We start from the raw sequence: 15,552 nt of genomic DNA on the forward strand, positions 1-15,552 counted from the left end.
GTTTTCCTTCCTATGGAATAGAAGCGTCCTTCTTATCTCAGCAAAAATGGCCAAAATTGGGGTCCCACCTCCCAGATTCCCTATATCCAAGGGTTGCTTTCAGACAAAAGCTATCAGGACACAGACGTCTGCTGCCTTAGGCCTCTGATGGCCGCCTTTCATCTGCCCCTCAAGCACTGGTGTTCCGTGCTTTTCTTTGCATGGAAAAGAATTGTGTTTCTCCTCCAGGTGTTCGTCTGAAATTGGAATTCCACCTCCAAAATTCCCTATATCCAAGGGTTCTTCCCAGCCAAAATCTGCCAGTACCATCAAGTCTGGCTGGCCTTGGCCTCTGGTGGCTGCCCCTGCCACACTGGGGCTCGGTTCTTTCCTTCCCATGGAGATCCCTGTGACACTGTGGGCACCTCATGGAACCAAGGGGATCATTGTGGCACCACTGGAGCCCATGGAACCAAGGGGCCATGGTGACACAGCGGGGCTTCATGGACCCAGAGACCATCATGACTCTGTGGGGCCTGATGGAACCATGGAGACCATGAGGACCCTTCAGGGCCTCGTGTCACCAAGGGGGCATTGTGACACCTCAGGGCCTCCTGGAAGCAAGGGACCATTGGGACACTGTGGGGCCCCATGGAACCGAGGGAACATGGAACAGGTCTGGCTGGCTTGGCCTCCCAGGGGCCACCTGACAGGTCTGGCTGATGTTGGAATGCCAAAGGCTGCCTCTCATCAGCTCCCGGAGCACTGGGGCTCTGTGCTTTCCTTGCTATGGAAAAGAACTGTCCCTCTTTTCAGATGCCCATTGCCAAAACTGACACTCTGCCTAAAAAATTTCCTGTATGCAAGGGTATTTCTCAGAACAAAATCTGGCAGCTCTGCCTGGCCTTGCCTTCTGGTGGTCACCTCTCATCTGCCCCGGCAACACTGGGGCTCTGTTCCTTCATTCTGTTGGAAAAGAACTGGTCTTCATGTCCAGGGACCATGGCCAAAATTAGAATTTTGCTTCCCAAATTCCATATATCCGAGGAGTGCTCCCAGACAAAAGTAGCCAGGAAAGACAGGTCAGGCTGGCCCTGTCCTCTGGTGATTTTCTTAGACTATGAGCTGAATGTTTTCATTTGAAAACACCTTGGAGAGGGCCCAGAGATCTCCCAAGCTGGGATTTTGAGGCCTGAGGCACACGACCACTACATATGGACAAAGGAGCTCTGTGCTCTGTGCTGTTGGGGTGGTTTTGCATCACGGAAGTGATGTCCTGAGAGAGGCTACTAGCAGTTTCCTCCGTGTCTAACACAAAACAAATTAGTAATTAGCTTTGAGAATAGACAATCTGTTAAAGCACTAAGGAAACTGCACACGCCTCTGTGAAGACACAAGTTAAAGAGGAAGAAGCCTGGATGGGTCTCTTTCCCTTCTGGGCAGCACAGAGGTGCCAAGGCCGGGCCAGCCCCCGTCTGGGCCGGGGCGGGCCGGGCGGCTCCTGCCGTGGGGCCGGGCCCCTTCCCAGGGAGCCCGCCAGGCCCCATCGGCTGCCGGGCAGGGGAGGGGAGGCCGCGGGGCCGAGGCCGGGCCGGGCCGTGGCTGCGCTTGCTGACATCTGGCCGCTGCCGAGCCCTGCCCCGCCGCCAGCCCGGGCCCAGCCAGGATCCGCCGGGCCCCAGGAGCAGCCCCGGGCCGGGCCGGCTCGGCCAAGCTTCTGCCGCCCTTGGGCTTGGCCCGCAACCAGCGGGCAGGGCCAGGAGAAGCCATCGGCCCCGGCCGTGCTGCTGCTCTGCTCTGGCCTGGCTGCTGAGATCCTGGCCCTGCCCCCAGCGCCGCCCAGCCTGACACAGCCCCAGCGCAGCCGCTGCACAAACCTCCATGGGAAAACAGCTCCGGCTGCAAGGACCCAGCCCGGCCGGGCTCACGCAACCATCTGCAGGCCCCGCCTCAGATATTGACTCTTCCCGTGCTTCCATCCTCCCTCCAGTGAGAGAAAAGGACAAAGTGCAGGCACACACAGGAGCAACGTGAAGACACCCAGGTCAGTGAAGAGGAAGTTGAGTCCCAGATGGGAGGGATGAGGAGATGCCTTGATCTTGGGGCTGAAATCCTCTGCTAAAGCTATGGAGAAGGATGGAATTGATACATCAGACTCTCTTTTTCCCTATAACGCATTGAAAAGTATGGGGATATGACTTGTTCAGCAAAGGCCTCCATGGTAAAGTAAGCAAATGTTGCAGTAGCTGTGATCCCGTGAGAAGTTTGAATAGAGATAGAGAGAAGAGTGATGAGACCCTGTGCCCTCAGGGAGAGAAGAAGATGTCTGTTCCCAGAGATGTAGAGGATTTCCGAAATAGATGAAGAGAACCTCTGCTCCTAAACAGCTCATCTTTAAACCAATATCCCGTAAGTTGACATGGCCCATAAACACAGCTGTGGGAAAAGCTGTGAAAAATGGGAGGGGCTTCACGACTGCAGATTTTTCCAGGCAGCTGCTGTTTGTGGAAATGAAAAGCCATGAGATAACTGTTTTCTTGTGGAGAAGTCTCCATAATATTAACAAGAGGAACTTCTCTCTCCCTAAGTGAACAGCAAAAAGACAATTCTAGAGGTGGAAAACTGACTGAAAATTTTAGGCTTTGTCTCTTTACATTGTCAGGTTGTATGGAGAGAGGAAGTGTTCTGAAAGTTTTGTTCTGATTCTTATTACTCTTTATTTTACTTACTGTTGTAAACTATTTTAATACACTTTTAAAGTTTTGAGCCCACTTTGCTTTTCTCCTAATCCTATGTCACAGCAGGAAATGAGTAAGTATATTCTAGTGAGTTCACTGGTAATTAGCCAGCACTGAACCCACCACAGTAATTAAAGCACTGGCCAAGAAATCTCAAATTGGTGAACCAAAACCACTACAGAAAGTTCCTGATGAACTGCACTAGAGCAGAGGGAAATCAAGGCAGAGCCATGGTTTGTCAGGACTTGCTTGATCCTAATGAGCCCCGTGGTGCATTTGAAGCTGAGCCCTGGAACCTCAGGGCCTGAGAGGAGATTGCACAAACCTTTCCAGGACTCAAAGCCAGAAGAAAAGCCCAAAGTGTCTCAAAGCATGAATGGGACCCACTGAGGTCCATCCCCAACACAGGCTCCTCATGGACTCCCTGGAGTAGAGAACAGGAGGTCAGGATGGCACAAAAACGTCTCAGAGACTCAAAATGGCACAAAAACCTCTCAGTGTGGAAAGGAAAACTCAAAGTACCTGAAACAAGTTGAGTATCTCAAAGCATTAATGAGCCCCACTGAATGTCAGTGCAAAGCTCTCAAGGGACTCGTTAAAGCAGATAATTGGGGCCATGATTGCACAAACCTCTCACAGAGTCTGTATCCAAAGGGAAACACCAAGTACCTTAAAAGAACTGAAGTACCTTGAAGCATTAATGAGTCCCACTGAGTGTTGTTGCTAACAAAGCCTCTCCAGGGACTAATTACAGCAGATAATTGGAGGCCATGATTGCAGAAAGCTCTCAGAGACTGCAAGACAAAAGCCAAAGCCAAAGTGCTTTGAAAAACCTGCAGTGCCTGGGAGCATTGTGGAGCCCCCAGGGCCATTGCTGAGCAAGGCTCCCCAGGGACTCCTTCCAGCAGATCCTTGAGGCCACTGGGATGTGGGCTAGGGGGGGATGCTGAGGGCAGGACAAGGGGCTGACAGTGCCCAGCCTGGCTGGGGCTGTGCCAGGAGGCCCCAGGGCCTCAGGACAAGGTGTCTCCTGACAGCCCTTGGTGGCACAGACCCTGCTGTGCCCCAGGCCACCAAGACTGGGCTTCTCTTTGTCCCCACCTGTCATCAGTGCCTCCAGTTCTCTGCTCTGCCTGGGGCCTGGGGACATTTTCTCAGTCGTGTCCCTCAGTTGGACCCATTAAAAGTCAAAGAAACTTTGGAGTTGGATTCTGACTTGGAGTTCTGGAGAGGTTTCTGCAGCTCCCTCTCAGGGCCTGATGTTCAGGGCCTGAGCACAAAGCCCCAGAGGCTCATTCAAGTCCTTGTGCTGTGTCTGTGCTGCTGAGCTGGGCCGGGCTCCTGGCACAGAGGGTGATGCTGGTAAGCAAGCAGAGCTTCAAAAGCACATTTCTCTGGATGAGCAGCTCTTCTCCCAGCCCAGCAGGGCTGGGGCACTGCCTGCAGCCAGCGCGGGCACAGCCCAGAGGCAAAGAGAGCTTCAATCAGTCAGGGCTGGGAAGGTGCTGAGAAGTGCCTGGGGCAGAATCACTGCCAGCCCTTGGCACAGGAACCTCTGGCTGCAGGACAATGCAGCTGCAGCTCCTGCAGTGATCTCCTCCAGCTGGAACATCCCAATGCCCACAGACCCTGTGAGTCCATTCTCTGATGGTCTCTTGTGCAGAGCAGCCAGGGGTGCCCAGGGCTGTCCTGCAGAGCAGGGTCCTGCAGCCCAGGGCGCTGTGCTGGGCCAGGGACTCTGCTGCCTGCCAGGGACAGCTCTCAGCCGGCCCGGGGAGCTGCTGCCAGCGCTGGCCAGAAGCTGTGGGGGGAAGGAGCCACCCTGAGCAGGGCAGGTGCTGCTGCTGAGAGCTGCTGGCTGGGGCAGGGCTGCTCCCAGCTCCAGACCAGCCTGGGCACAGCTCCGGAGGACACTTCCCAAAGAAGGCCAGCCTGGGATTGCTGTAAAGCTCAGGAGCTTTCCTGAGAGTGTTTTCCATTTCCTGCTTGGAGAAGGATGGGAAAGTTGGGGTGGTGACAAAAAGATTTTTGCTTTTGATGCATTTTTATATATTCATAGCTCTATAAATTACTATTATATAGTTATAAAACTATAATCCTTCCTTTACGCTATTAAACTCTTAATTAACTCTATTAAACTACTGTTATATCCTTCTATAACTATAATCCTTAATTAACTCTAGTGCATTTCCTAACCTTTCTCTTAGTCTTTAGAACAATAACCTGTCTAAACACATTTTTAAAATACCGTATATTCTTATTACCAGGAAGAGGACCTACAAGAAGAACATTTGGGTTGTTGACCAGAATGTGAGCAGTCATAACAAAAAGTGGGGCAAAGAAGTCCTTGGACTTTCTCCAATCGGTGAGACAGGGGTGTGTAACTTGGAAAACTGAATCTCTTATTGGATTTTCCTGTTAAATATCCTAATTAATCAACCTTTATAAATTGTTGAAATCAGGAGCCGGTTGTGCCCCATCCCCACTGGGACACCTGGAAGCTTCCAGTAAAGGTCTGGTTTTTACTTTACTGTTCTAACTCTGTTGCAAGGGTTTTTTTTTTTTTTTTTCTCTTTTGATCATAGACAAAAGGGTGAGAGAAGCAGAAGAGGAATTGTAATCCCAGAATGACAGAACATTCTGAGTTGAAAGGAACACACAGGATCCTCAAAGGAATGTTTGAACATTTACAGAGACTCCAGAACTGTGACTTTGGGTGGTCAGTCTCTCTGCTGGCAGCCTCCCAAAGGGCCTTCAGCCACTGCTCAGCCCTGGACAGCAGCAGCATCACCTTGGCAGGGCCCAGCAGGGCTCTCCTGAGCTGCCCTTGCCCAGCTGCACACAGACCCTGCCCCAGCCAGGGCCCTGCACACAGGCAGGTTTCTGTAGGGCCGGGCCGAGGGCACACGGGGTGGGATGGGCTCTGTGAGCGCTGGCAGGGACAAGGCACCTCTCAGGAGGGAATGTCCAGGCCCAGGGAGATGCTCAGGGAAGGAGAGGGGGCTGAACAGAGCAGTGCTGGGGGAACAAGCCCATCCAGCCCCTCACCTGCCCTCAGCCACAGGGAATCCTTTGCCTCTCCCATCTCTCAATGCAAAACTCTGAGTGCAGAAGGAATGCTGGAGATTTCTGACCTCAGAGAGCCAGCAATGATGTGTGGGTAGGAAAACAATACCTAAAACCATCTCCTGCCATCTATTTCCCTTAGAAGTGGGAGTGCAGATTGTACCAAGCCTTTCTGCAGTAGGAGTGACTCCCCTGACAAATCCTGAATACCCAGCCTTGTCCCTCTGCTACATGGCCACAAACCCAGGGCAGGGGGCAGGGATGGCTCCTTGAGAGCCACCACGCACAGCCCTGGCTGCTCCTGGCACACTCAGCCAGCACAGCTGGAGCTCAGGCAGGGACCTGGGTGAAGGTTTGCCCAGAGCAGGAACAAAGGTGGGTGAGTCCCAGCAGGACAGGCTACAGGGAATGGCCCAGGTTTGGCTCCAAGCAGCCTCTCCTGACTTGTCACTGTCCTTTCTCCATGAACAGGTGCCCATGTGCAGCCACAGCCAATGTCCAACAGCAGCTCCATCAGCCACTTCCTCCTGCTGGCACTGGCAGAGACGTGGCAGCTGCAGCTCCTGCACTTCTGCCTCTTGCTGGGCATCTCCCTGGCTGCCCTCCTGGGCAACGGCCTCATCATCAGCGCCGTAGCCTGCGGCCACCACCTGCACACGCCCATGTTCTTCTTCCTGCTCAACCTGGCCCTCAGCGACCTGGGCTCCATCTGCACCACTGTCCCCAAAGCCATGCACAATTCCCTCTGGGACACCAGCACCATCTCCTATACAGGATGTGCTGCTCAGCTCTTTTTCTTTCTGTTCTTCATCTCAGCAGAGCTTTCCCTCCTGACCATCATGTGCTACGACCGCTACGTGTCCATCTGCAAACCCCTGCACTACGGGACCCTCCTGGGCAGCAGAGCTTGTGCCCACATGGCAGCAGCTGCCTGGGCCAGTGCCTTTCTCTATTCACTGCTGCACACGGCCAATACATTTTCCCTACCCCTGTGCCATGGCAATGCCCTCAGCCAGTTCTTCTGTGAAATCCCACAGATCCTCAAGCTCTCCTGCTCCAAATCCTATCTCAGGGAATTTGGGCTACTTGCTGTTAGCGTGTGTTTAGGACTCGGATGTTTTGTGTTCATTGTTTTCTCCTATGTGCAGATCTTCAGGGCTGTGCTGAGGATTCCCTCTGAGAAGGGACGGCACAAAGCCTTTTCCACCTGCCTCCCTCACCTGGCTGTGGTCTCCCTGTTTCTCAGCACTGCAGTGTTTGCCTACCTGAAGCCCCCCTCGATGCCCTCCCCATCCCTGGATCTGGCCCTGTCAGTTCTGTACTCAGTGGTGTCTCCAGCCCTGAACCCCCTCATCTACAGCCTGAGGAACCAGGAGCTCAAGGCTGCAGTGTGGAGACTGATGACTGGATGCTTTCAGGAACATTAAACTGCTGGTCAGTTTCTGCAGATCACTTCTAATAAAAGTCATCTTTGATACTTGTTGCTTTGCTTGTGGGCATTTTTTCCTTTGTTTTACTTTTTTCATCTTCTCCCCAAGGAAATGTCATTGTTTGTGCCATTTCTCATTTTGTTTCTCTCCACCTTCCCAGTGGCCACAGATTGTGTCCGTGAGGGGCTGCGCTCTCGGTGGCATTAAAGGAACTCAAGGATCTCCCAGCAGAGTTTTCTGCAGAGCTGCCCTTTTGTTGCCTTCTCTGGAGCTGCAGCAGCAATGTCTGTGTGCAGAGCTGGGGGCAGATCAGTGCTGGCACAGCAGCTGTGCCCAGCAGCAGCAGCAGCACTTGGTGTTGCCAGTGCTGCTCCCGTGGCCCTGCCCCGCTGCCCTGGTGGCCCTGGTGTTGCTGCAGGGCCTGAGTGCTCTCGGGGCCGGGCACAGTCCTGGGGGTGGCAGTGCCGGGGCTGCAGCAGGGACAGGCCATGGGCACTGCTGGGGCAGCGCTGACGCCTCAGGCCAGGGCCTGGGGGCTCCAGGCTCCTTGCCCAGGCTCTCTCAAGAACACGGCCAGGCCAATGCTCAGCACAGAAAACCCCCGTCAGCAGCCCCAGGCTGGCCGTGGGCAGGCTGGGGGCAAACAGCACGGCTGGTGCTCTGCCAGGGCCCTGGGGGAGACGGGAAGGAGCAGCAGAGCAGGGGCTGATCCATCCCCAGTGCGCTGCACAGCCCAGGGCAGCGTCCCAGAGCGTCCTCATGGAGCTGCCAACAACATCCCCCCTCTGCAGCCCTGGCCTCTCCCCCAGCTCACACAGGTGCTGCATCCTTGCAGGCACAGATACGGCAGCGCTGGCTCAGGAGCCCCTGTTTGCATTGCACACAGCAGGCGGGAGCACCCCCGTGCTGGTGCTGTGGGGACATGAACCTGAGGCAGCACAAATGCCATCAGCCCCTGGGGCCAGGAAGGGCTGGGGGACGCCAGGGAAACCACTCAGCTTTGTCCTGGCCTCTGCACTCAGCCAGAAAGTTTGTTCCCATCAGCTGGGACTTTCCTGGCCCACTGCAGACGCTGTTGCTCAGAGCCAGGGCTGCCTGGCAGCCACCCCCAAACTGCCCTGACCATTTCCTTGGCTTAACCTCTGCTTTCTTTATTCTTCCCTGGCCCAGATTTCTTCCTCTTGCCCAGCCCTGTTCCCTGCCCTGCACACAGCCCATCCCTGTTTGCCCTTTCCTCTCTGGCCCCACTCCCCATTGCAGTTCCTGATTTGGCACCATGGGAACGGCCCTTGGGGAGCAGGATCATCCCACAAGTGCTGCAGGAATTGTCTGCAGGCTCCTGCAGTGCCTCGTGCTGCTCCCTTGCCAGAGGCAGCCCAGGCCAGGGGGGCACATCTGGGCTGCTGTGTCTGCCTGTGGGGCTCCCTGTTCTGGGCAAGGAGGAGGAGCTGCAGAGGCTCTGCAGGACTGACAGGATGGGCTTTGGGGCTGTGAGGAGAAGCTGAGGGACCTGGGCTGCTGCAGCTTCTGAAGAGGAGGCCCAGGGCTCCTCCTGCAACTGCTCCAAGGGTGGTTTCAGAGAATCCCAGAATCAGCAAGGTTGGAAAAGACCTTGGAGATCATCAAGTCCAACCTGTGCCCTGACACCGCCTTGTCTCCCCTGAGCCTCCTCTTCTCCAGGATCAACAACCCCAGCTCCCTCAGCCACTCCTCACAGGACTTGTGCTCCAGAGCCCTCACCAGCCTTGTTGCCCTTCGCTGGACACGCACCAGCCCCTCCATGTCCTTCCTAAATTGGGGGCCCAGAACTGGACACAGCACTCGAGGTGCTGCCCAACCAGTGCCCAGCACAGGGCAAGAATCACCGCCCTGCTCCTGCTGGCCACACCATTCCTGATCCAGCCCAGGAGCCATTGGCCTTCTTGGCCACCTGGGCACACTGCTGGCTCATGTCCAGCCTGCTGTCCATCAGTCCCTGCAGGTCCCTTTCTGCCTGGCTGCTCTCCAGCCCCTCTGTCCCCAGCCTGGAGCGCTGCAGGGGTTGTTGTGGCCAAAGTGCAGGACCCGGCACTTGGACTTGTTCAACCTCACCTGGTTGGATTTGGGCCCTGGATCCAGCCTGTCCAGGGCCCTGTGCAGAGCCCTCCTACCCTCCAGCAGATCAACACTCACACCCAGCTTGGTGTCACCACGGTTCCATGAGGCCCTAGAGCGTCCCAATGGTCTCCATGATTCCATGAGGCCTCCCAGTGTCACAATGTCCCTTTGGTTCCATGGGACCCCTTGGTGTCACCAAGTCCCTTGGATCCTTGGGCCCCGCAGTGTCACAATGGCGTTGTGGTCCCCCAAGGCCCTGCAGTGTCACAGTGGATCCTTGGTTCCATAAGGCCTGGCAGGGCAGCAATGCTCTCCTTGGTCCCACAGTGCCACAATGGCCTCTGGGTCCCAAGGGCCAAGACTGTGTCCAGCATGTTTCCTTCATTCCAGGAGTCCCTGAGGAGCAGCACTGGCACCTTGGTTCCATGGAGCCCTGCAGTGTCACAACGGCCCCTTGCTTGCCCAGGGCCCTGCAGTGTCACAATCATCAGAGAATCAACCAGGCTGGCAAAGACCTTGTAGAGCATCAAGTCCAACCTGGCAGCCAACACCACCTTGTCACCCAGACTATGGCACTGAGGGCCACATCCAGTCTTTGCTGAAACACTTCCAGGGACAGTGACTCACCCACCTCTCTGGGCAGCCCATTCCAATGCCCAATCACCCTTTGTGTGAAGAATATTTCCTGATGGCCAGCCTAAACAGCCCCTGATGCAGCTGAAGGCTGTGTCCTCTTGTCCTGTCACTGTTCCATGGGAAAAGAGCCCTACCCCCACCTGGCTGCACCCTCCTGTCAGGGAGTTGTAGAGAGTGATGAAGTCTCTCATGAGCCTCCTCTTCTCCAGGATCAACAATTCCAGCTCCCTGGGGGAGCTCTGTCACACCATTCCTGATCCATAGGGGTGTCAGAGGTTGAATGAGGGAAATGGTGGGGAGGGGATGGGGACAAAGTGTTATTGATTGTCAGCCATGAAGGGTCTTGTTTTTCATATCTGTTCAGATTGCTTTAGAAGGTGCTGGCGGTCCATATGAATTGGACATTGTTGATATCAATCTATGAACATGAAAGAAAAGAGGACAAAACAGTTCTCTCTGCATAGTTTTAAATATAGCATATCCACTTTGAATACACTACTGCAATTTGTCTAATTAACCACAGAAGAATTGAAAACTTAAATTATTCTCAGAGGCTATTCTTGACTGGGCAATTAGAAAACTGTTTATGAGATTTTTTCACACAGAATTCCTGAAGTAAAGAGGGCAAGAAAGGAGAGGCCTCTGGTGAAGTAAAATTCATCAGCAACCTCCAAGGGGCTGAGGATCCATCCCCACTGAGCAGCAATGAGCAGAAATGGGCAGAGCTTTGTGGCTGCCCCAGCTCTGGGATGGGCCCTGGGCCTGGAGCAGGAGCAGCTCTGGAGGGCCCCAAGGCCGGGGCTCTTGTGCTGGCCTGGGCAGATGGGATGGCAGCAGGGGCTGCAGAGCTCTCAGCAGCTGAGGCCGAGGGGAGCAGGGCAGCCAGGGAGCCTCCTTGTGCCTTGGGCAAGCCCCTTCCCCCATGGCTGGGGCTGAGTCCTGGCTGAGCTGCAGCTGCTGCTGTGCCCTTGGCAGGGGCTGAGGCCGTGGGGCCAGTGGCCAGAGCAGCCTGGCCTGAGCAGAGCTGTGGGGCCAGAGGCGGCTGGGCTGTGCTGGGGAGAGGCCCTTGGTGCTGCACAGAGCTCAGGGCAGCTGGCAGAGCTTGCAGGGAGCTGGGCTGGGCTGCGAGAGCCTGGCCCAGAAACCATCAGTGTCCATCTCAGCCTGGCTGAGCGTGCAGGGGCAGGACTCAGCCCAGGCCTTGTGGGGCAGGGCCAGCGCCTGTGCAAGGCATTGAAAACAGGCAAGTGCCCGAGAGAGGAGGCTGCTCTGTGCCCTTGGGGCATAGACACAGCAGGGAGGGGGCCCAGGACATTTGTCAGCGCCAGCCTCTGTCCCCAGCCCTTGGCAGCCCTGGCTGCTGAGCCCAGCTTTGGCCTGGGCTGAGTTTGGCTGTGGCCCAGCTCCATCCTGCTGCGGGGCTCAGGGCCTGTTCCCGGCCATGGCCAGCCCTGGCCGGCCTCTCTGCTGGCCCAGAGGCCGGCAGAGCCCGGGGCAGGGCTGTTTGTGCAGCCCCACAGGTGCCAGGGGCTGGGCAGGAGCTGGCAGAGGCTGCCCAGCAGGGAGGCCATGGGGCACAGAGCCCCAAGGCTGCCGTGGGCACCACGGCACAGGGGCCGTTCCCAGCCGCAATGCTCCTGTCCTGGGCTGGGCCTGCACAGGGGCTGTGGCACCATGGCTGGGCCAGCACAGGGCCACCAAGGGGCCACGCAGCCGCTGCCGGGGCTGGCAGCAAGGCCGGGCACAGACAAGGAATTGCTGAGCGTGGCCTGCGCTGGCCAGGGCTGACTGTGCCAAAGGCAGAGCTCAGCTGCCCTTGGGGGCTGCAGGAACACTCAGGAGCCCAAAGAGCCTCCATGGCTGTGCTGGAGACCAAGGCTGGAGCAGGGAAATGCAGGGCTGCTGCGCCATGGCGAGGGCATGGAATTCCAGCACACACCTCAGCTCTCGGATGATCCCGGCACCGTGCTGGGCCCTGTTTCAGCCTGGAGCAGAGCAGATGTTGATGGCACAGGAGCCCTGCGGGGCTGGCAGGGACCTGCAGCTTGCAAGGTGCTCTGCTCTCCCTCAGCTCCTCTCTGAGAGATCCAATCCCAGCTGGGCACCTCAGGGCACAAGTGGCACTGCCTGTTCATGGGCACACAGCTGATGTCCGCCTGGAAAGGGGCACAGGTTTTAATACTTCTACACTTCATATTATACAAGTAAATCTTTATTATCTGGGTCACTTGAATACTCTGAAGACAAGGCAGTTTTCCTGCCAGGAAAACAAATTTCCTGGATCTACTGGATTCTTGTACTGATGGCAGGAGAAGAAATACTGATCTTCCCCCCTACCTTTGCCACCAACATTCAGTCCAATATTTCATGACCCTCTTGCTTCAGGTGTTTCCAGCTCTCCTGTTTAAATGGCCATGTCTAAGGACATCGCTTCATTTTGAGCAGCTGGATCGAGGTCCTTCCTGTTGCTCCCACATTTCCTCCTGCAGCTGTTCTCTGGTCATTCCAATGCATCTCTCTTGATTGGCTTCATGCTTTGAGCTTCAGGGAGTTCCCCAGTCTTTCAGAAGTTTAAATAACACCTGAGAATTTTAGTTGTATTTTTGTTGTTTATGTCACCTCTTCCTATTCCTTTGTCTAAAAGTCTTCCTCTATGGCAATCCCTTGTGGGTGGTGGACATGTCAGATATTGCTGGATGTCACAAGGAGCTGAAGGAAGTGTTTTCTTTTTTCTTAAATGTTATCATGTTCACAATTTTTATGCTGGCCATGAAGAGAAACCTTCCTGTGCCTCTGAATCTCACCAGTTCCTGGTCGCTCAAAGGACACAAACCTGATGAGTTGTGGTTCCCACTCCAGTGGCTGCACTTGGAGTTCCCTCCATCCCCAGAGCAGAGCTGCCTTGTCCCAGAAAGTCCCTGGCAATGGAGGGATGAAGTAAACAGGACAGGCTGTGGGGATCAGGGGCAGGGCACAGCCAGGGAGAAGAATGACTTTTTCATTTCATGGAGCTGTGCCTTCCCTTGGCTTTGTTGGCTGACAAGAAATGAACATCCCTCTGTGTCTTGGGCAGCTCCTTCTCCAGGGAAAGCAGGTGGGAGTTGGAGCCAAAGAGCTGAAAGCTGCAGGTGCAGCCTGGGCTGGAGGGAGCTCAGATTTGCACAAGGCTGCTCTGAGTGCCAGGGCTTGGATGGGGGAAATGGTGGGGAGGGGGTAGGGACAGAGTCTGATTGATTGTCAGCCATGAAGGGTCTTGATTTTCATATCTATTCCAACTGCATGAGGAGGTACTTGGACTCAGTGTCCATTGGAGATTGCACATATCAATGTATTAGCAGTAAAAAAAAAAACTAAACAGGACCTAAAAAATATCTTTTTACTGTCTTTTTAAATATATTCACTTTGAATAGGCTTCTGAAATCTGTCTAATTAACCACAAAATATTTGAAAACTTAAATCAAATTATTCCCAGAGGTTTGGCTTGTTAAGGTGTTCTGAATCTTAATGAGCCCTGGGGCACTGAATTGCTGAACTGAAGAGCTGAAGGCTGAAGAATCCTCTGGAGCAGTAAAATCCAGCAGCAGCCTCCAAGGTGCTGAGGATGTCAGCAGCCCCCACTGAGGCCATCCCTGCCCAGAGACCGTGGGGGAATGGGCAGACAAGGAGAGCGTCCCTGGGGCTGGGGCAGCAGAACTCAGAGGCAGCAGCGGCTCCAGCTGGGAAATGGAGTGTGGGATGGGGCTGTGAAAGCCCTGCCTGGGCTGTGCCCAGCAGGACACACAAGCCCTGACCCCCATCCCCCAAAAAACTCTCTCAAGGAGACATTTATAAGGAATTACAATTGTTTGTGTCCTCTGAGTTGGATGCACTGGAGAAATACCCGCACGGGATTCTCAGGAGCTCAAAACAACAAAACAGCCTTTACTGGAAACTTTAGAAAATCAGAGAAACTTTGGCAAGAGGTTTAATAGGACATTCAGTCAACAAAAAACAGTTTTCAATGCATGAACTTGGCCCATTCAACTTCACAAACTCTATGCCTGTTCAATTTTAAGTTAATCAACATTTGCAAGAGGACAGAAGTAGAAGTAGCCACAGAAAGAGAGAAAAATAAGATCTAGAGAAGCACACACAGAGCTACCAACTCCTGGATTCCAGCAGTGTTCAGATGGAAATTCCAAGAGGAGGTAGGGTCAAGATGTCTGCTTGCCTTGTGGTCAGCCTTAAATACCCCTTGGCCTTCCTGGGCCCTTCCCCCAGGTGGGACTTGGGGTCATTTGGTCACTCAGGAGCTGGGCTGGGGCTCCAGAGGTGGCTGCGGAGCATTGCCTGTGCTGTGCCAGGGACTGGCAGACACTGCTGGGCTGGGATAGAGGCTCTGGGGGGATTGGGGTTCCAGGGCAGGGCAGGGCTGGGGTTCCAGGGCAGGGCAAGGCTGGACCTGCCCCTTCCTCCCCACACATGAAATGTTTCCAGCCAACAATCTCCTCCAGTCTCTCACAATAGGTGGTGTTGGAGGTGAAATCCCGATTGTGGCCATGGGTGCCTGGCCGAGAAGGACAGTTCTTTTCCAGAGGAAGGAAAGCCTCAGTTATTGGCTAATTTCTGGTCTGATTGCCTGGATTTTGTTTGGTTTTGTTGTTGCTTTGTTTCCTTGATGTACCTGAAGTGTCCACTCAGGAGCAGAGTGACTCTTGCCAAGGAACTTTGCCGTGCTGTCGCTTAATATTAAATCTGGTTTTTACTGCTCCCTTGCTGGGGATTTTTTCAGCGCTCTCAAGCCCTCGCTGGTAACAGGGTGAAGGAGCCCTGGCCCAGGCTCTGGCCCTGGGGGACACGGGGACGCTGCCGGGGGGTCCCTGTCCCCCTGTCCCACCCCCATGGCCCCGTCCCCCGTCCCCGTGTCAGGCTCTGGGGTCGATCTCGTGGAACATCCTCTGGGGGAGGCTGCGGCGCCGGGGGCGGGGGGACCCGGGGGGACAGGGGACCCCGCTGTGCACGAGCAGCGTTGGACTCCTCTGGGGGAACTGTGAGGGGGGGCTGGGGTGGAGTGACCTCCCCAGTGACCTCACACAGCCCTGTGATGTCACACAACGATCGCTGTGATGTCACACTGCCCCTATGATGTCACACTGCCTTTGTGATGTCACACAGCTATCTCTGTGATGTCACACTGCCCCTATGATGTCACACTGCCCCTATGATGTCACACACCCCTGTGATGTCACACAACCCTGTGATGTCACACAACCATCACTGTGATGTCACAGAGCCATCTCTGTGACGTCACACAGTCCACTCTGTGATGTCATAGTGCCCCTATGATGTCACACTGCCCTTGTGATGTCACACAGCTATCTCTGTGATGTCACACTGCCCCTATGATGTCACACAGCCCTGTGATGTCACACAACCATCACTGTGATGTCACAGAGCCGTCTCTGTGACGTCACATAGCCCACTCTGTGATGTCATACGGCCCCTATGATGTCACACTGTCCTGTGATGTCACACAGCCATCTCTGTGATGTCACAGCGCCAGCTCTATGATGTCACACCGTGATGTCATACAGCAGTGCTGTGATGTCACAGAAGTCTGTGATGTC

At 54.8% G+C, this 15,552-nt stretch overlaps 1 protein-coding gene and 2 pseudogenes across 1 annotated transcript; 2 read left to right on the top strand and 1 right to left on the bottom strand.

Moving 5' to 3' along the window:
* LOC128820668 (uncharacterized) overlaps positions 1 to 15,552 on the bottom strand; it is a 1,438,581-nt pseudogene that overhangs the window by 763,941 nt on the left and 659,088 nt on the right.
* The window catches only part of LOC128820667 (uncharacterized), a 2,212,279-nt pseudogene that overhangs the window by 224,453 nt on the left and 1,972,274 nt on the right, over positions 1 to 15,552 (top strand).
* On the top strand, positions 6,166 to 8,028 carry LOC128820711 (olfactory receptor 14C36-like). The gene has a single exon (XM_054001529.1). The coding sequence runs from the start codon at positions 6,278 to 6,280 to the stop codon at positions 7,208 to 7,210; it is 933 nt and encodes a 310-aa protein (XP_053857504.1). The 5' UTR covers positions 6,166 to 6,277; the 3' UTR covers positions 7,211 to 8,028.

Source organism: Vidua macroura, chromosome 30 (assembly GCF_024509145.1).
Source record: "Vidua macroura isolate BioBank_ID:100142 chromosome 30, ASM2450914v1, whole genome shotgun sequence".
NCBI classification, from domain to species: domain Eukaryota; kingdom Metazoa; phylum Chordata; class Aves; order Passeriformes; family Viduidae; genus Vidua; species Vidua macroura.